The following is a 22,013-nucleotide window of genomic DNA, read 5'->3' as shown; positions in this document are numbered from 1 at the left end:
GATAGTAATCACTTGCAAAAATGGGCGATGTATCCCGGACTAATAATATAAGATGATCTTGTTAGAAATCTTAAGGTCAATGGAAAATTGGATTACGAAACGATTTTTGAAAGATAAGCTCCAAATTTTTCATGCACTTAAATCAGTTAAAACAAATTTGTTTGCTACAAACTTAATCATAAACTTATGAAGAATGAATCTAAAGAGGGAATGTCCAAAAAATATTTATTTCACACTGTTAAATAACATACGCAACGCGTTTAAATCACTCTACGAGATTTTTTTTAAAGATAAAGCAATAATAAAGCAACAAAGCAAATGAAAATAAGCAAAAGTACTAACACTGAACAGCTAGATGTTGCCAATTGTGTTGGAAATTGGAACGAGGTGGACTTTGTACGACCGCGAAAGCGCTTTTCTTCCCTTTAACGGTTTGCCCTTTCATAGCGCTGTTGCATTTTGTATGAGTGTTTGGACACTCGCTTTTAGAATCATTTCTTTCAATGTAATGGCCGCTATCTTTTTGATAAACATTATATTGCTGATGGTCGGACACATTCATATTCGCTGGATGGTAGGGCCCGAGAGACACTGGACGAGAGAAAAATATACGTTAAGACAAAGCGTGAAGGTGCAAGCGAAGCGTGCATGTAAATTGCATGTTGGAAGCTTAAAATAATGCCTATTTAATATGGATTTAATATGGGTCACAAAAATTTACAAGGATTAATTTGACTTGAGTAATAGTTGCTGGTTTTAGTGTCACGCGGACCGTCAGTACGGAGCGCTTTGCTTGGTCTGTATTAAGCTTAGTTAGCGTTTTAGAGTAAAGTCCTATTCAAACTAGAGCGGTATCCGTTACCGTCAGGGGTAGTGGTACCCACGGCGATGGCGGATATCTACTGCTCTAGTTTGAATAGGCCTTAAGTCTTGTATCCACTTGAGCATACTCAGGCGAATGAGCGGCTCATTTGGTCGAGCCGCTCATTCGCTTGAGCATGCTCAAGTGGATATAAGGCTTAAGGCCTATTCAAACTAGAGAGATATCCGCCATCGCGCGCGGACAGTACAGCAGCCGTCCACACGGAGCTGAATAGTGGAATATAATAACTGTGGTGGTCAGGACGATACTAAAACAATATACGCGGACGGTCAGCGCGGCTCACATATGCGCGGAGCGCTCCGTACTAACTGTCCGCGTGACATTAAAACTTCTTTAATTTTTGCCTTTGTATGTATTTTTTTGTATCTATGACTCAATGTGGGATCTTTCGTTTTTTATAAATGTGTGTGGGTTGAAATACATGTTAGTTAGAATATTTGACTCACTGGTGGTAGTGTTGAAGAGCGAGGTGGGCGGCGCGGGGTAGTGCTGCGGGTGCGGGTAGGAGGCGTGCGGCGTGCTCGCGGCCGGGCAGTAGCGCGGCGACACCGAGCCGCCGCTGCGGCCGTACTCTTCTAAACGTTTATATGGTACACTCACTGGTGGTAGTGTTGAAGAGCGAGGTGGGCGGCGCGGGGTAGTGCTGCGGGTGCGGGTAGGAGGCGTGCGGCGTGCTCGCGGCCGGGCAGTAGCGCGGCGACACCGAGCCGCCGCTGCGGCCGTACTCTTCTAAACGTTTATATGGTACACTCACTGGTGGTAGTGTTGAAGAGCGAGGTGGGCGGCGCGGGGTAGTGCTGCGGGTGCGGGTAGGAGGCGTGCGGCGTGCTCGCGGCCGGGCAGTAGCGCGGCGACACCGAGCCGCCGCTGCGGCCGTACTCTTCTAAACGTTTATATGGTACACTCACTGGTGGTAGTGTTGAAGAGCGAGGTGGGCGGCGCGGGGTAGTGCTGCGGGTGCGGGTAGGAGGCGTGCGGCGTGCTCGCGGCCGGGCAGTAGCGCGGCGACACCGAGCCGCCGCTGCGGCCGTACTCTTCTAAACGTTTATATGGTACACTCACTGGTGGTAGTGTTGAAGAGCGAGGTGGGCGGCGCGGGGTAGTGCTGCGGGTGCGGGTAGGAGGCGTGCGGCGTGCTCGCGGCCGGGCAGTAGCGCGGCGACACCGAGCCGCCGCTGCGGCCGTACTCTTCTAAACGTTTATATGGTACACTCACTGGTGGTAGTGTTGAAGAGCGAGGTGGGCGGCGCGGGGTAGTGCTGCGGGTGCGGGTAGGAGGCGTGCGGCGTGCTCGCGGCCGGGCAGTAGCGCGGCGACACCGAGCCGCCGCTGCGGCCGTACTCTTCTAAACGTTTATATGGTACACTCACTGGTGGTAGTGTTGAAGAGCGAGGTGGGCGGCGCGGGGTAGTGCTGCGGGTGCGGGTAGGAGGCGTGCGGCGTGCTCGCGGCCGGGCAGTAGCGCGGCGACACCGAGCCGCCGCTGCGGCCGTACTCTTCTAAAACAAAACGCCTGGAGATTTATGCCTTGTTAGGCGGTTCAAGGTTCGAAGGTATTAAGGAATATATGGACGATAAAAACCCATGGAGGGTTGTCGCGTAAAAACCACAGGACAGTTCTTTGGCATGTTACTATAATATATGATGTTACATAATTTGAAAAATTGTAAAACTGACATGATTAAAAAGAGCAACTATGGAGTTTCTTGCCGATTCTTCTCCGTAGATACCTACTGCTTTCCGAATCGGTGGTAAATGTTAAAAATATGAACCTAATGACGTTTCAAAAATGCTTCTAGAAGAAGTCTAATTGAATAAATAAATGTTTGAGTTTGAGTTTGAAGACACTTTTAGCCTTGTATCCACTTGAGCATGCTCAAGTGGATACAAGGCTTTAGATTGGTACTAGCTTTTCGCCCGCGTTTTCAAAAAAACCCCCGCATATTTCCCGTTCCCGTGGGATTTCCGGGATAAAACCTGTCCTATGTGTTAATCCAAGTTACCATCTATATGTGTGCTAAATTTCATTGTAATCGGTTCTGTAATAATTGTAACAAACAAGGTAACAAGAAGGTGAACTAAAATTGTTAAGTGGGTACAAATGGAATTTAGAACTTATTGGATTGAGTTGGAAAAATGAAATATTCGTGTTATGTAAGGGGTGTTCTACAGGTTTCAGTATTTGGTTTTTACATATCGATAATCTCATAAAACAAATAACATAAAATTGTAATTTTTGTATCTATATTAATTACTAGATGCGCTTCGCGGATTCACTCGCGTGGCTCCGCTCCTGTTGGTCTTAGCGTAATGATATATAGCATTCCTCGAAAATGGGCTATGCAACACCGAAAGAATTTTTCAAATAGGACCAGTAGTTCCTGAGATTAGCGCGTCCAAATAAACAAACAAACTCTTCAGCTTTATAATATTAGTAGAGATTATACTTAACTAGTTTTTTTACACTACTTGACACTATTTTACTTTGAAAATTTTCAAATAATTATTTCTTAAAAAATCTTATTTTACAATAAAAACTCACCTTCCGTCCACTGCGAAGTGGTGTCCTGTACACTAACAGCTAACTGTCCTGTGTACGAGTTGAACGGCATACTGGCGGGCGGTGAGCGAGGAGCTCCCAAACCCAACTGGTTGTTACGAGGCATTGAGTATAACGCTTCTGCTAAATCCGCCGCTCGTTTTAGTATTATTTCCTAGGAAAGTTAGTTTAATTTAGACTTGGCGGAACAAATTGAGAATTAAGTGACTTTTTTTAAATAAAACGTAATTTCATAATCTTAAGTTTAATAAGGTTTAAGAATTCTAAGTATCGAACGCTACGGGAAACTAGACGTGTTGGTTCGAATCCCGCCCAATGGTACATTTTTTGCATCCTTTAAAAATTTTCAAATATTTATAAGGATGTTAATGCTATAAAACTAAATATTATGGAATTGAAATGTCATATAAATTTGAAGGGATTCTTATAAGTAATTGGAATTTAAAAACTTAATGTAACGTTTGCAATCAAAAAAACACACAAATCGATTTGTCCATTTATTCATAGCAACTCATGTACATTCGTCATAACTTTTATCACGGGAACGTAAAAAGATTCTATTTGTATTTTTTACGAGTCTGATATAAAACTTACCTTAGGCAGTTTCTCGGGATCGCCCGGATGTCTCGGTATAAGTTTCTGAAGCCGCTGAAATCCGTAATCTATCGTAGGCTCGTTGAGAGCTGCTATGCGAAAGAGAAAAACAAAATCAATCATTAGCTGCCCCACTAACGAATGAAATCCTAATTGATGGATCACGAACAAGAAATTGCGTATATATTTGTGGATTACTTTACGTCTCGAGATCAATATTATTGTTTTGTTATACTAAAGATACATTATAAAAAGAACGTGTGTGTCGAGCACACGTGTCAGAAGTGAAACTTCTTTGGCAAGATTTAAAGATACCAAAATCGTCGCCTTACTTCATAACGTGACGGTATTACTATGACGCGATCTTGAAATTTTACTCTCAACTATTGCTATTGTGTAAAGAATTTTACAACACATTTTAATTCACACAAGTAATTTTCACAATATAAGACATTAGAAGCAATAATACTCACAAACATAAACAAATCTTCCGGGCGCTCCTTTACAGAACTGTTTACTCTTGTACGACAATGTAACTTCCACGACGCCCGGTATGTGTCTCGGAGGCGTTTGAACTCTTATTGCGTGTGACGTTATTAACTGTTAACGAAAACATTTAAATGAATATTTGAATGAAATCGTACATTTAATATATAGTACACATTACATATTATTTTACTTAAAAACTTTGTATAGGAATTCGAATATAATATTGTTAAATTATTCATCAAAACAGTACATATTAGATAAGTCCTAAGACATCAATTTATATCAAATGACTGAAAACTTACCTCACTCCAAACAAGCATAGTTCCGAAGACTACTTGAAGGCCGTCGAAGAAATTATCCCCCACTATTATGACCGTCGAACCCCCTGACGTCCAGCCTTCACTAGGTGATATTGCTTTGATACACGGCGTTGCTACGGGCAACGGTGGATATAACCCCGCTGGTGGGAGAAAAAACATTTTATAATAAAAAGAAAATACATCAGCAAAAAAAACTAGAAATAAACGTTTAAACTAAATATCAAAAATAAAGGTAACTAAAGGATAAGTAAATGTTGTTTATGTTGTAAATGATGTGTAACAAACTAAAATACTTCGAGTCTTTGTTGTCGTAAAGTCTACGCGAGAGAAATTTAACAGCGAACAACTTGAAACTTGAATAAACGCCAAACTGTTAAAACTCTTTCCGTCCTATTTGGATGTTTGTCTTGGAATATTTCAGGAAAAGGACAATCGAAGGCCGTAAAAGATACCATGGCAGGAAATTTAATTTGTTGTAGGTAAAAATGCATTTTATGGTAGCGTTATAAAGTTGAAAAAACGTCATGTTTAAGTGGTAGTTATGACGTTATCAAAACGTAAGAATGAACATAAGATTGTAGTGTGGGGGACACGCACCGTAACACAGGGGAGAATCTGAAATCTTACAAACAAAACGACGCGGTAATAAAGGCAAGAGAAAGTGAATTTAAGGGGACGAAAGGAGATTACGGCGGCGGCGGTTCGTTTTTATTAATTTGAGTAGGTAATGAAAGATTTTTCTGGGGAACGAATTTTTAATTTTAAATATTCAATAAGCTGAGCTTGGAAATGGAATTAATGAACGGGTATATAATTCGTGTTGTCTTAAAAGAAGTCTGATTAAAAAATTGTTCACGTCGTCATTGATACTTTCCACTTTGTATTATCCTAATATTCTTTGGCATTCAAGTTAAGCAAATCACCGTCTGTAACATGTACATAGTAACAAATCAAATTGACAACGTTCTAAGTTCTAACATCGCAGCTAATACGACACCATTAACAATCCAAAGAAATCCACTGAGCCGCGACCTTAACGTTCACTTTATCGAATGATTATGATCCCAAAGAGCAATTCCAATTTTTTGCGTCGTACAATTCATGAGGAAATTATCCCTATTCTCTTCATGGTTGCTCCGACGCCTGCCTCCCCGCTCGGTCAAAGTTCCTTGCGAAATGTCTACTCTGATTCTCCGCATACAAACGACATCCTCAATGCTTTTACGACTTTACACATTATTTTATAACCGATTGGCTGTTCATTTTTAGCTTTAAATAAGACCGGTTGGTTTATTTTAATGTTGTACGTAAATTTAATAGGGTTAGTGTAAGTAATTTTATAATAATTGTTAAAGGTATAAAATTTACGGACACCTATTTCTAAACAATAAAAATATATATCCATAAAATAATGAAATACTTTTCAAAGAAAACAAGGACATTTGCAAAAACATAAAAAAAGTATAATTTTCCTACCAGACCAACCCGCATAAAATATTGTTAGTAAAAGTATTCCAGAACATTTCATATTTTATACTAATAAATACATGTAATTAAATAAATTCCAGAAGAAAAATATTATAACCAAAAAAAAATAATAAAAACAAAACAAAACGTACAAGTAGGTTCGAGGGCAGCCTCTGTACCTTCAGTCGGATCGAGGCGCTTGGCGCGGCGGCCGTGCTTGCTGTTGTTGTGGACGAACATGTTGTCCGATATCGCCAGGAGCGGTCCGTCTACCATTACTTGGGTTGATATCACCACCTGGAAGACGCTTTGTGTCAAATAATGCCATACAAATCCATACTAATATTATAAATGCGAAAGTAACTCTGTCTGTCTGTCTGTTACTCAATCACGCCTAAACTACTGAACCAATTTTCATGAAATTTGGTATGGAGATATTTGACTATGCGGGTTTTTCTTTGACTGCGCGGGCGAAGCTGCGGGCGGAAACCTACTAATATAATATAACTGCTATAGGCAACGACACTTTTGATGCGCTATAAAAATATAAGTACCTAAACGTATTTGGGAAAAGAGACAATTGAATAGTTTTGTAAGAAAAGTTAAAATCATTTATGTTAATTAATACTATTTTAATTTATATTAAGAGGAATAATAGATTTGCGAATCATAAAAGAATAAATATAATGCTCTACAATGTTCTTCACTATCAAGACTCTATTCATATACCTACCTCTTGAGTCTTGGTATAAATAATACTTGAACATCTATCCAAAAATATCGATAGACATAAGTCTACATCTTATCACAATTATTTCTCTCACTATTTATGTGATAACCCAAGGAATAAAACGATCAAACCAAATATGCACCCAACTCCCAGACAGTCGCCATTACGTAACATTGCATATTAATCACATAACTGGCCTATATGACCGTCTCAAGGCGGACCACCCGCGATAGGAAAGCCATATAAAATGCGAAATGCACTTCCTTGCATACCTACGCAATCGTCCATTTCCTAGAGACATTGGCCCCACCTCCCAGGGGACTCTCCCTTTCAGTTACGTGTATGTGTGCGTGGCTACGTAGTACGTGTGTGTTTTATTTTCGTAACTCTATCTTTTCTGTGATCTTGAACTTCATCTAAGGTGTTCCGTGTTATATAAATAAATTCATACGTGTCTGTTAGCATTTTTATTATAATCAAGAGTCTAAAGACTTGAATATTCTTTAAAATGTCGAATGTAAAAAAGAACAATAGGTAGGTATCTCATAATATCCTCCTTCTATCTTAACACAAGGCCGTCAATTTTTATATAGTTGGGAACTATTAATAGATATATATAAAATGAATATATTCTTACCCTTGAAACGTTGGGGAACGACCACTGAATTATTCAATGACACACGGAAAGCCCGATATAGACATAGCACGAAGTAACTATTCTCTAATCTGTGACATAGCTACGCACACGCCGTATTGAAATGAACACTAAACGTAAGTTATATTAAGTTCTATATTTGTACAAAGTTCGTAGAGGACACGTAAGACAAATATGTCTTAGCCAACTGTGGAAGCAAATTTGTACTCATAAGTAGACGGAATGCACCGCCACCGCGGCTGTAGGGTTGACGTTAATTACTTTATATGGCTCTAAAGTTTTAAACAAGAACGACAATTTATTTGTGTTACGACATTTTTGAATTAACGTTGGTGTGTATGTGTTTTAATGTTATTCTTTTATTTTCTTAATGTTTTTCATATTTTAAGCTACAATGAAAATTATCTGTTTTGTGACTTCCTCAATTAACATACACCTTAAAATAAATGATATATATATATATATATACAGGGTGTCCCACTGTTGGTATACTAAGCTCAAAGGAGGTTATAGTTTTGCATACGCTGAGTACGTAAAAAATACTTAAAAAATTCCAAACGCATTTTTTTTTCAAATAGATAAAATCTTAAAACTCTATGTGTACACCCATAACAAGCAACCCGCACATTTTTGCCACTAGCACGTGAACTATCGTTTAAGATTATGTTTTCATAGACAAAATGCTCACATTAGAGAAGCGGTATATGACGGCTGCGCGAAGCTAGAGAAGAAAACATGGATTTTCAGGAAAAAAATATCAAAATTTTTTTAACGTAATTTTGTTGTTTATGTATTTTTTACGTGATCAGTGTATGCAAAACTACAAGTTCCTTCGCGCTTAGTATACCAATAGTGGGACACTGTATATATATATATATATATATACTAGCAGTCCGCCCCGGCTTCGCCCGTGGTACATATTTACGTTTTCTCGAATATAATAAAAAAAGAATTATCGAAATCGGTTCGGCCGTTCTTGAGTTATGCGCTTACCAACACATTTTGTGATTCATTTTTATATATAAGATTTAAGGTGTATGTCTATGTATAACCTAATAGCTTCAAGCTAATACAGCCATTATTATGAGTTTCACAATGTTTGCACACGTTAATATTAACTCGTCATAACTTAAACATCTCGATAATTAAGTTGAAAAATCACAACATAAGTAAATAGATACACTCGTATAAATAAATTTAATTTCAGCCCTCCGCTAAATTGGAGCCGCTTCAAATATTCAAGAGTCGTGAACACAACCCTTCCTTCAGTTGAGGGCGATACTGGCTGTGTGGTACAAGATGCCTATAATTTTATTTGCTTAAATAAATAAAAATTCACATAAATGGTGTAATGTTCCACTAAACTATTGAAAACAAACAAAAATAAAACATTATTATACTTATATGAATGATCTTGATATGTTTTCTTGTTCCTCTTCGTCTTACAAAACGAATGTAAAAAAACTGCTACTGAACACATAAGAATGTTAATGGTATTTACCTCCGTCTTTATGTAACTACTCATGTTAAATATTAATTATTATCAACTAGGTATGTTTTCCTTGTCTCTCCTACTGCTGGGTGTTGGCAAAAATAATATATGTTCACAGTGAAAACACCATAAGGAGACATTTTCATGTATCTTTAGTTAATAAGATCTGTTTTGTTTTATATATCTCTTTCTTTGTCTCTGTATGTTTTCCAATAAAGAAAATAAAAATAAAAATAAATAAATAAATGGTGCGCTTTCTTTGAAGCAGTCTATTTCGTATAAAAGGACAACTGTTAAAAAAAAATTATATCCCATTAATTTTCTTACTACGAGAATAACTAGCTCATTATTTAAAAAGTTTACTAAGATTTCAAGTCATATTCTTGTGTAAGTTAGTGAGAATAGAATAAACATCATTCATATCAAAAAATTTTAGTAGACAAAATCTGTTATACTTTCACAAAAAGATAGAGTCACATGGTTTATCATAGGCCTTTATGCTGTCTTGAATTTTGTAGTTGTTTTTTCTTCTCTTCTATTTATTCACAGCTCTTTATTAAAATATTTATATTCAAAACGAGCTATATTTTTAACCAAAACACATTGATATAAATAACACATTATTTACTTTAAAAGTTCGTAGCTTGTACCATTACGTATGGGATAGATAGACCGATGTAAGGAACGCGGTAATTTTTCCTTTTGTCTAGTAAATGTTCGCCAATTTCTTTGTAGAAAAGAAAAAATAGGTGCTGATCTTAATATCTATTTACAGAATGATATAGAATTGATGCAATAAATATCTGTAAAACGATTACTTTAAAATCTTAATGACTATACATTTATTTGAAAATTAACAGTAGTTGTAGACAGGTAAGTACATAACTTCAATGGATAATAATTAATTAAGTAAAAACTTCAACACATACCTGAAACCTTCTCATATCTCTTGGGTTGCCGGCATTTTTCAAGCAGTTTTGGTTGCATTTTAAGAAGAATTTCAGAAAAAATCTGCAACAAATAGAAAAGCCTATATATATCTATAGATATTCTCTTAGAGACGGTAATGATGATATCCTTCTTACAAGCCGTTATTTCAGACGATTACCTACCTATTGCTCTAATAGATAAAAAATTAGATAAAATTATGTAAGTCATAATTAATTACGTTGTAAAATGTGATTTTTATTATCTTCAAATTTGTTGCCTTTTTGTTGCCATCCGTTTCCACTTGACATCGAATTCTCACATTTAGTTCTAACATAAAATTAATTTGTTTCTTATGTTCACAAATGTGCGTCTTCCGCCCTTACTTATGAACTGCGGTTTTTACTGCCTTTTTTATAATATTTCACACTTCAAAAACTAATTATTGAATATTGCATTTTATAGAGCCTATTAGCCTTTAATAAAATAAAACTATTGGCGACTCAATATAACTAGATATCGGATTACACAAAAGCTGATCTTTGCAATTTATTTATCAAGTTCGTCCAATTGAATTTGGACTTTGTGTGGAAGACACAGGGTCGGTGGGAACGTAAACTGGGTGATGCGTAACGTTCGGCGTACGATCAGGCGAGCGATCACGATGAATGCTTTAGCAGAAATATTTTACATAGCCTCCGGCAGCAGCAATGCCGCCGCGCCGAATATTGTTGTGCCAACAGACGATTACATATATGGAGCTGTTAAAACGCACCAAAAATAAAAACTTTGCATTCAATTAACATAGGACATGTAAAAAACTCATTGAAATATTACAGTCATCCTAATTAGTACTGATAAGTTAAGTAAGAAAAACAGGGTGGTATTAACAGCTCCACAGAATCCAAAAATCTGGCGTTATGAACCGTGTACCGCGAACGTATTTGTAGAGCCCGCGGCGTCGCACATCTGTTCCCGCATTATTTATGTTAAACACCTTATGTCACAATATTGCGAGTTAGGCGTTTACGGCTGTCAACCGACACCAAGAACCGAGGTATGAATGAACATTTTATTTTGTAACACTGAAGACAGATTCATAACGTAACAGATAATATTGTGGTGTGTGAGCTCAGGATATTAAATAGCTTTCGATTATTATTAGTATTGAAAACTTGTCTATTTGTACAGTATGACTAAGTATTAATTGTTTTATTTAAAATTGGTTATTTTCAGGTTCATATTGAACTTAAATACCCACAAAGTTAAAGATTAACACGTAGTCGTATTACTTAAAAGCACCTAAGATATAGAATTAAAGGTTATCGCGTAAAGTTGTTGAAACGTGTGCATTTCACAATACGGCTAGAGAAGTCTCGACAGGCGCTAATTTATATGAAGCTGCCCGTAATTTACGACTACCTGAACACCGCCTTACATCTGCTTCTGAATTAGATACTAAAAGAAACTTTATTGTGATGCATTTCGTTTATTTTAATGCGCTGTAATATAACACGATACAAATGGTTTAATTGATGTTTCTTGTTATACAGATTTCTTAATAAAATCAAAATGTCTGGTATTTTCCTTAATTTGATTATAAAGGTTGAATACTTATTTGTTTAGCTATTTCAGCCTCAAATAAACTTTTAGACAAATAAGGATTTAAACCGCAATTTACTTAGTTTATATATGCTTTGAGAGCTATGTTATAAAATACAATTATTTAGCCCTTCTGACATGTTAACCTAAGTTAGCCAACATCAAGAATATCATTCAGTTTAAAGTTCAAGTTCCGAGAATCGTTTGTCTAATGCATAATTAATTACTACAAATTGAACGATATTATTCCAAACTTAATAAAAATTTGTGAGAATTATTAGCGTTATAAAATCTAGCCCATCATGTAAAGTAGGCAAGTATAACATAGAAGATATTTACCCATAGCATCACGAACAGAAAGGAAAGTGGGTACTTTCGTCGTAAAAAACTAACCCCCGCTTTTCATCCCTTGCCGTATATAATATAGGCCCTTCCGTTAAAGCTTATCTATAGGTATGATGCGAATACTTGCTAGTGTTAAGTACCCTTGACTTTCTTATAATTTTGTACCTATATATTGTTAAAGTCGGTTGTACAATTAGTGAAACTGTTTATATGCTATAACAATGAATTGTTATGAATTCTTAGAACGTAACTTCTTGAAAGCCGTGTCTATAATTTTAACGTACTTTCTCCCGTATATTTGATGTAACATTTCTACTGATACTATAAATTGTAGAGTTCACTAAATATATCTATATTAAGTGCTGAAAGTGGAATGCAGGTTAAGTATTGAATATAGAATCATATATTATATATAGTATGTACCTAAGTTATGATTCCTTTCGGGGTGAGGAAATATTGACTTAGAAAACCGGCTGACCCAATTTTATACTATACTACTTCAAAAATGGTCAACAAATATTTACGAAATGATTTTTATGTATATCATTATATTTTATATAATTTTGTCCTTATGATAGAGGTTTTTTACAACCTAGTAATCATATCCACTACTAAATACTTGAAGTAAAATATCATTTTTACTTAGGTATATACGTAATAGTTTTTTTTTCCACTTGATTTCTTGTACTGCGCTACGAAAAAAATCTACTACGGCATTAAGTCGCGGTGAGGAGGCGCGGGGCTCACTTGAGCGCCTCCCACCCCACGGCCCTCCCGAGATACTTTGTTTATTTGCATAAGATGTTCTCTTTAAAAATAACTATGAGTTACTTATACAAGTGGAACTATCTGCACATAATTTATACGTATTTTATGAAGATGTACCTACCTATTTGAATGTTTTGAGTACAATTTTGTTATGAATTATACATATTAAATTTGCTTCTTGTAGTAAGGGGAAACCTTATTAATTAGTCAAATCTTTGAATTAGTTTACACTCATACTTTTGTTTATAAAACAAATAAACTTGGAACCCTATTTAGGCTATTTATATCTTTCTTAAGTGCGGTTAAAAAGTTAATGTAGGTATACTACTTGGTTTATAAAAGAAAAACTGCATTTTTAAAAGTAATAGGTATATCTAGGGCGTTTAACATGAGTATTTAGATAATAGTTTGGTAATTAGAAAAGTTATTTCTTATAGACAACGTCTCAGAAAAGAAATGTAGAGTCATTCTTAGAATTTTACCATTAGGACATTAATAAGAATTCTATACAATTAAAAGCCCATATTTATTCCAATAAAAAAACAACCAGTACAGAGTACAAAATTAAAAACGCCGTCACATAGTGTTTGCTATCACTTGCAGAGCACAGTCGCCGATATAAAATCGCGAACCGCATTTCCAACAATCGAACGTTCAGGAAGATCACGCTCTGACAACAAGCGGTCGCTACCAACTTTTCCCTTTTAACCTTTCGTCCCCCTCCGAACTCCCTCGGGAGGCGGTCCCCTGGGCAGGAATCGACTCCCTACGCCCCTGCCACCACTCAATGCCGACACGCCATGCGGACGCCAAAGATTAAGTACGCGGAAGATTGCACGAGTAGGCTCTAAACTCACTTGGAGGTACCTAATATTCACTATTAGGAAAAGCAGTCCTATATTATGATAAGATTGATAAAAAACAGTTAATATTGTGTGCATAATATTGCTGTATATTCTTTATGAATGAAAGCAGCAGTTGTTTTAAATATTTTATTTAAATTTCAATTAAAGCAGACAATTCATAACAATAAATAGAGTATTTTATTTAAATTTAAGAGAAGGGAAACCATGAATATAAATATAGGTAAAAAAATGATATCTCTATAAGACATTATCTTCATAGCTATCGTTAATGAATGTTAAAATGAGGTTTAATGCTCAATTAAAAGACGAGTATCTATAGACTTAAATAATCTGTGGTAACATGCGACAGGCCCATAACGGGCCCAGTTTTTGACTTTGTTTTTCCGCGTGTGCCTATAGCGAGCGTATAAATATTTTAGTATGTACGAAATTCAAGGGTTAACTGGCCCCTAACGAAGTAAATAGATGTAAACAATCAACAGCCATTGCACAAATAGAATACTGTAAATATTATTTTCCATGAAAACCAATTATTTTTAACGGCCTTTCCGAAAACGAACTATAACTCCATATCTGTTCTGTGCAATTTAAAGGTGACAAAATATTCACAAATGCCTTTAGAACTTTATAACGTATTAACATTTTGTGTATGGACCCCTTTATTAGTAGGTAGGCCACGAATTTATTGAGTTGATTTTAATTTTTTTATAAACTAAACACAGACCTGCTCTACCGCTAAGCTTACAAGACTAAATTGTTAAATTAATGATTGTTGATGAACCGATGATTTTTTTATTACCATTTCGAATAGAATATAGGTATGTTAAAACACCTCTAACAGTAATTTTATGCTAAATATACAAACAAGATAAAAACAAACAAAAAATGCGAAGTATATAATATTAGGTATAGGTAAAGTTATTTTCTATAAATCTCCTTTGAACGAAACTCACATTTATACGATTCTCTAACGTGAATACATAATATATTCGTATAGAGCAATGAAGTAGTTTTTCCAATGTAAAGCGGAACGAGGGTATCGTAGGCGACGCAGCATCCGTTGCCATGACAACGTGATAAAACCTCTTTCGTGCCCTCTCAGCAGTAAACGCAATGCTTTCAGATATTTTTTCTGCTTAAACAATGAAATATTAAAAACAAGTTTATTGATTTGGGAGATTAAGAGAATGGAGAACTAGAAGATTTTATTTTGTCTTATGAATACTTAATTTCGTTTGATATTAAATCTACGAACTACATACTGAGATCAAATACAATAATTGATACAACGTTGAAGCTTTCATAACGCCTTAAAATTCACAAGTTTGCACCCAAAATATTCGCGTTTCAATGTTACAATAACAAAAACATATTTTAAACTTCTTCATGGCAAAGCTCTTATTCATATACAATCTATAGAGACGGAAATTGCCAGCTAGAAGCTATAGAATTGCTGAAACACGAAACGATTGAAAATTCAAATCCCACACACGGAAAACACTATCCACAAATCGAGCTCTTTCGGCTACAATCAACATATAAAGACAAGGGCAACATTACCCGTCACTTCATTGTGGGCACCGCTCTAATTGTAACTACACTCTGGGGCCCCATCACCCGCTCAGCGCTCTACTAGTAGGCGTGTGCCACTAATCTTCGACCCCTACATACCAATACGGCACCGAACACCCTCAGACTAATATCACTTTTTACCAAAAGGAATACGACTCTATTTCGTCTGCACGAACCGCGGTATTTGCAAACGTAGCGAGGGTTAACGCACACTATCAACTCATTAAATTGCATCGCCTTTTTAATGAGTCTGAAAGTGAACAAAGGATATCGAGCGCGATTACATTAAGTACGTAGTAGCAATGTAAGATAGTTTGTTTTTGTCGACAATGAGATAAGCGTTTAAGTATTAACGGTTTTAGGTCCGCGTATTAATTTTCGCGTTGAGATAACGTTTTCTGTTGCTGTGTTGTGTTTGTATTTTGTTTCGACGCTATGAAAGAAAATGTAATAAAAGTTATGTTATAAAAGGTGATTGATAAGTTTTTAAATACCTACAAATTTAAGTTTAACTTATTCCGACTTAATTAATAAGTTTAAAAGGCTACTACGTCGGTCACAAACATAATATAATCGATCTTTTACAATGAACAGGAAGTTTTCTGGATCTGGATCAAAAGCAATTCGAATTTTCTTAACTATTTAAATACATTAAGTATCCGAGGTCAATTAAAATTAAATTTTATTTCTTCATTCTCATCAATGTATTTACTAAAGTAATTAAGAATGTTTGCAAAATAGCTTTATACAATCGTATTATCAGACAGCATCCATTAAGTAGGTACTTTATGCTTTAATAATTTTAATTCTAAATTCTAAATAAACACGTGCACAACAGCTAAGGCCATCACAAACTAAGTCTAACACTATCGATTAAACACATCCATATATTGTATTTGCATAAAACTTTGTGCATCATATTTCAGACATTTTATATAACTGTACATCAGCATAAGCACGCCACCCTCTCATATTTACTCGTTGAATATGCTATAAAGTAATATCACTTGATCGTTTTCCGGGTAATAGTTATAAATTACCCGGGTAGTTTATAAAAGCCGGTTAACCCGAGGTAAGCGGACAAGGTCCATAATTTATTATTGGGAAATTCGCGTATATGTTTTCATATGCTCTATGGATCATGTCTGTGTACTAAAGGTTATAATAAATCTGCTTTATGATATCGAATTAAGTGCATTGTTCTAGAGTTGAGTGTCATGAAACATTGTTGATATAGTTGAAAATAATACAGCGAAAATCGGCTTTTATTTTAAAGATAAGGAAAGCAATATACCTAGATACGTCCATGTTATTGATACTTAATAAAATTATTCATGAAGTCTACTAAGAGCACAACTACGGTATTTATTATTTGTAGTATTTACCATTATATTAAGTATTTGTATGTATTATATTTATATATAACTAGCGGTCCGCCCCGGCTTCGCCCGTGGTACATATTTCGCAATAAAAGGTAGCCTATGTTCTTTCTCAGGGTCTAAAGATTATCTGTGCCATATTTCATCAAAATCGGTCCAGTAGTTTATGCGTGAAAACCATACATACATAGATACATACAAACCTTTCCTCTTTATAATATTAGTAAAGATATGTAACTACGTTTTTGAGGTGTTATAATTAAAAAGGTTAACAAGGCATAGGTATAGATAGGTATTCAAATTTGCACTTGATTTAAATTATGATTCTTTTAAAAAAATAATGCAATTTTAATAAAATTAATACTCTACTAGTACTAGTAATAACAACTACCTACTAGTACTAGAATAGTCTGTAATAGAACAATTTTATTTAGAATTGATGCATTATTTTTATTAAAAATAAATTGTAAAATAAACAAACAAGGGCTCAATATCTGCTAAACCCTCTAAAGGTACAAGCTAAACCAAAAGATAAACGTTATATCGGCGATCCTACAAAACTGCTCTATCAAAATATAACGACCGCGATAAAAACGCTGCAAAGAAAGCAAATGTTACATCGAAAAAGGTATTACAATATCAATATCGTTGTCCTTTACGCACATTTGGCTTCTGTAATATACTATCTCGTTTTGACTAAACTGTATCATGTCAAATGTGTAATTCTTATTTTCTTAATATTCATACAGTGTTTCTGAGCTTAAAATAAATTGTTAATAAGTAACAAAAATAATTTGGAAAATCCAAAAGTGCACGCCTCATAATTTTTTTTTTAATAAATATTTTTAATTATTATTTTTGTTTATTTAATAACAATTAAACCACATCGAATCAGACCCTGAAAAATGAAAGGGTTCTATTCCTGAGCATACTCAAGCGTAAGAGAAAAAAAAAGACTCGATTAGTAAAGTATTTCGGTCGCTATCGTGTTAACAAGAAAAAGGATCCGCACATACAGACACACGGACGTCCAAGACAGAACTTTTTTAAACTGTTTTTTAACTAGTTTAAATAACAAAAATGACATCAAAAATATCATGAACGTTAAAAATAGTGTTTTTTCTTAATATGTGTGTGTATGTATTATCTTACAAGTGCAATGTATGATACATAAAGACATTTTAAGTTTGAAAAATCAGATGTTTTGCGCGAAGCGACAGTAGTACCCACCTCAACGCTTCGCTTATGAGGCGTGCAATAATTATTTATTCTGATGTCTATCGCCTTAAACAATAGTAAACAATTATTCCATCAATTTTATTTACTGGTTTCATTTAATTTTAACGCTTTTTGTCACGTCTGTCTCTACAAAGTGTCTTTGAGCAACATCATTAATCTTAGAAGGCTGGCAGCACAGCAAACGACCTCCCGTTAAGACCCTCCATGGGCACCCGTAATATTCTCGCATACTTTGAAAAACATACAACAAAACGATACCAATGTGTAAGCCAAACACGACCTTCCCCTAATTGAAATTAGCGTCATTAACGCCTGTTTCCCATCACGTATCTTACAACCTTTGATTTCCCAAGGAGTGGAAATAAGAAATCGTGGCGCGGGAAAAAAGTAAGTTCACGGAATGTATTTTTTCGCAGAGCGTGACTGTAGCATTGTTAAATATATCGTCCAATCAGTATCTCGGAGCGAGGAATTAGCGTTTGGAAATGAACGACGAGACGGGATGGAACCTGGTCTACCCTTTTATGTGGCGCGGCGAAATAAAAAAAAAGTCTTATTTGAAGTTGGAAGACGAATTAAAAAAGACAATGAATTCTGCACTAATTTAAACGGAGCGAGATTCTAGACGATTTTCGGGGATCAGTCAGGAGGGCTAAATTAATGCATTAAAATTGGAAGTCGGCGGCTTCCCCTTGCGTGCTAACGTTACGGTTTATATATACTTCTACATGTATATTACATTTGGAATAAAGACATGTGTTACTATAAGCATTTAGATTTAGATACGCTTCGTACGATCAAAATGACTAAGATAGCCTAAAAGCTTTCTGTATATTTATGCAGTACGAAGTTTCCATTTGACACTAGACGGTAGACTTACAACCAACACCGGCCAATAAACTAAAGGAATTTTATGTACGTATAAAAAACTAATCACAGATAATCGCCTTATCTCACGTCCCGCCTTGTAAAGGTCACGAAGATCGTGGATCCATTCGAGAATCCCTTTAACGAATCGTATCAGATGTAATGAAAGCTAATTCTTTCATTAACTTTCCGTGACAACAGGAAAAATAGTAGGGAGCTGAGAACAAATGGCCCTTTATACAAACTAGAGCGCTTGTATTTTACTATTGGGTTTTTTACTTTGATTTTTTTCACTAAATAATTATTGTGTTTAAAGATTTTAACTACATTGTGAACTTGAATATATTAATTTATTTTCGAAGAAAAGGTACTAAGAGGTACTTAAATAAATATTTTGTGAAACTTGTAAATTGAATCATAATCGGTTACTTACGCGCAACATATTATGTACGTGTAATTATGTAATTTTTATATACTTAGTAGGTACTTACATAATCAAAATGTATTAAAGAATTGATTATAAATTATAATCCTGAATCATATAGCATAAAATATCAAAAAAAAACAGAAACCAAAGAGTAAGTAGGTACCTACCCTATAAGTGAATTTTCAGAGTAATTTCTCGCCTTTAGAGTTTCCCTGCAAATGTATCGAGATAACAACACATGATCTTGTTTCGTTATCGACACATATGCATTATATCTCATTTATCAAACGCATAAATCGAAATCCAATCTGACAAGGCGTTAATGGGTAGCTCAATGCAATTTAACCGACCCCTAGTAAAAGTATAAGTGAATTTCTTTTGGAGATTTTAAATTCACTTTCTTTTCACTGATACTGTATAACTGAATTATTATAAGTAAACAAGATTATATGAAGGAAAAACAGGTTTAAATTAAGGGAAGTGAAGTAACTACTGTAAAAGATACTGTATACCTACTGTTGAAAATTCATTGAATTATAATTAAATTATTAAAATTTCAGAAGTTAATAAATATTTCGTAGATTTTCACAACTAAGTTAATTTATATTTGATTTGGTAAACAATTTTAATAGACATTACACATAATAAAAATGATAAATATTCGTTCCACCTGAACATGTCTATTATTATTTTCTCCCTACCGATAGTGATATATGGCGAAAATTGGATTTACAAGTGACAATTGAAAAAGGCGCCTCTATCAAAGGCGACCCCTGCGATATGTTTGCCGAAATACAGTTTAAAAGCACTTTCCATTCTTGGAGACGCACAATATACTGCTACCTTTCAAAAGGCCAATCTATTCAATACAACAAACTCAGCTTGCATTTGTTTTTCGTTGGATTGTGTGGATTTTAGAATGTACTTTATAAATTCATTCGTCTTGCCTACTGTTATGAAACATTATGAAAGTATTTTTTAAATACAGTTTATTAATCGATAAATGAATAAAAATAATTTCACATTTTAAATAGCTTAATCATTATACCAGTAAACATAATAGTATATACTTTTTATAACGACCAAAGTATAAACAAAATAGTTTAAGTTTAGAAAAAGCTTTGGCAGCAGTAGAATAACATGAATGTAACAATTTAAAACAAGGAGAGTCTTCATTCATAGTACCATTATAATATGTGACAAAGGAATTTACCACTTAACAGTACGCATACATATCGATCAACATATCAACATAATACTGTCACTTGAAGTAAACAAAACACGAGCAAACCACGATAATGCAATTTACAAAGCAGGCAATCAAGGGAGCTACCCACATTGTTGTGCAGTCCCCGTCAAAGAGCCAAAGCAAGGAGCTCCGGGTTCCTTAATAATTAATTGGCGCTTAAACGTGCTGACGTCTTGCTTACGCCTCTAAAAGCTAACAGCGCTGATACACTCGCCTTTAAACTTCCGATGTGTTATAACTTATAACTTTATAAGCTGCGTTTGTAAATTATTTAAAGCTACTTGTCTATCGTCGGATGGAATTTGATAGTTAATTTGTTAAGAAAAATTTTTCAAAAATATATTTTTCTCGCAAAATTTATAATATGTATTATGAAGCTACTAACTATAAATAGAAAACTTTATGATAACAATTAATAAATCTACGAATAAACACAAATCAAATCTACAAATGGCATTTTGTTAATGGATATTAAAAACAGATATATTCCATTAACAATAATCTGCAATTATATCACAAAATTGAAGATTGAAGAGGCCATTAATCAAATGGAAGGTCACAATTACATTCAAATCATGATAACTAATTGAATAAGTCACTCGTATTTAATTAGACTTAAACGAACTTTTGATTTGCTGTTATGAATTTCCGAAATAATAAAAAATTTATGAAAAAATATGATCCTAATAAATAAGTTATTGAAAAGATTTTATGTAATTAATAGGTATCGATTATTATTGCTCTTGGTGTGAATATTTATTATTACAAAAATAACTGTGAGAAAAAATAAATAGACCATGTTCGATATTCATCCAACGTTCTTTGTAAATTTTAATAAAATAAGGAGTACTGTACAAAAAAAGCTTTTTATATTTCATTGTTTAAGTACTGCCACTATCAAGACATTACACGTCTGGTATAAACTGAAAAATTCACGAAGAAGCTTATATAAATACCTTATCCAAACGGGCATTATTCCAAGACAAAGTTCACAGTAACAATTTGTTTGCTATCTGACCCTAACTCACGCAATGCCATCATAAAAGCAACAATTAACGTTACTTAATTTCACTACTTTGAAATGGGTGTGCTTTGTCTTTAAAGATACTTACATTTATTTTTAATTTTTATTGTTGTAATACATATTAACTCCGCTCGATAATAACGTCTCATATTTTTAAGCTCTGGCAATATTCGAATGGAGACAAAGCGAAGGACCGATAAAACCTTACCACTAATTAAATGGAAACCGAGACGTCCTTTTCCTAATAGATTTATCATTAATTTGAAGCAATATCAAAATTGGAACTTAATAACATTGATTACATCCGTAAAGCTTTTATTTTACTTTATCGGAATAAGGCTATTAATATATTAATAGATAGGTTTAATTTATTCAGCTACATGAATTTTAGATCCTACAATATTTAGTATCATAAACATAGAAGGTTTAATTGAAGCATGTTTTTCGTAGAATTTTTAAAAAAGAATGTTCGCAGTAAAACCGCTCATAGATTAGAACTAACATCAGGATCCGACTAGTTGCAATTCATCATTATTATTCCAGACAATTTATCAAGCG

The 22,013-nt window shown here is 34.7% G+C and overlaps 1 protein-coding gene across 1 annotated transcript in view; it reads right to left on the bottom strand.

The window, feature by feature from the left end:
- Positions 1 to 22,013, bottom strand: part of kn (EBF transcription factor knot) — a 47,320-nt gene that overhangs the window by 2,117 nt on the left and 23,190 nt on the right. Inside the window, exons 7-13 of the mRNA XM_089703096.1 lie at positions 10,120 to 10,201; positions 6,466 to 6,610; positions 4,829 to 4,986; positions 4,511 to 4,637; positions 4,038 to 4,129; positions 3,426 to 3,597; positions 2,254 to 2,382 (exon numbers count right to left, since the gene is read on the bottom strand). Of these exons, the coding sequence (XP_089559222.1) occupies positions 2,254 to 2,382; positions 3,426 to 3,597; positions 4,038 to 4,129; positions 4,511 to 4,637; positions 4,829 to 4,986; positions 6,466 to 6,610; positions 10,120 to 10,201 (905 nt within the window). The remainder of the gene's footprint in view (positions 1 to 2,253; positions 2,383 to 3,425; positions 3,598 to 4,037; positions 4,130 to 4,510; positions 4,638 to 4,828; positions 4,987 to 6,465; positions 6,611 to 10,119; positions 10,202 to 22,013) is intronic.

The sequence above is a fragment of the Colias philodice genome, chromosome 14, assembly GCF_061535455.1.
Source record: "Colias philodice isolate Cphi_HAF_F1 chromosome 14, ilColPhil1 Martin Lab GWU primary, whole genome shotgun sequence".
Classification (NCBI taxonomy): domain Eukaryota; kingdom Metazoa; phylum Arthropoda; class Insecta; order Lepidoptera; family Pieridae; genus Colias; species Colias philodice.
The sequence above is the reverse complement of the archived record's forward strand: the minus strand, read 5'-3'. Positions and strand labels throughout refer to the sequence as shown.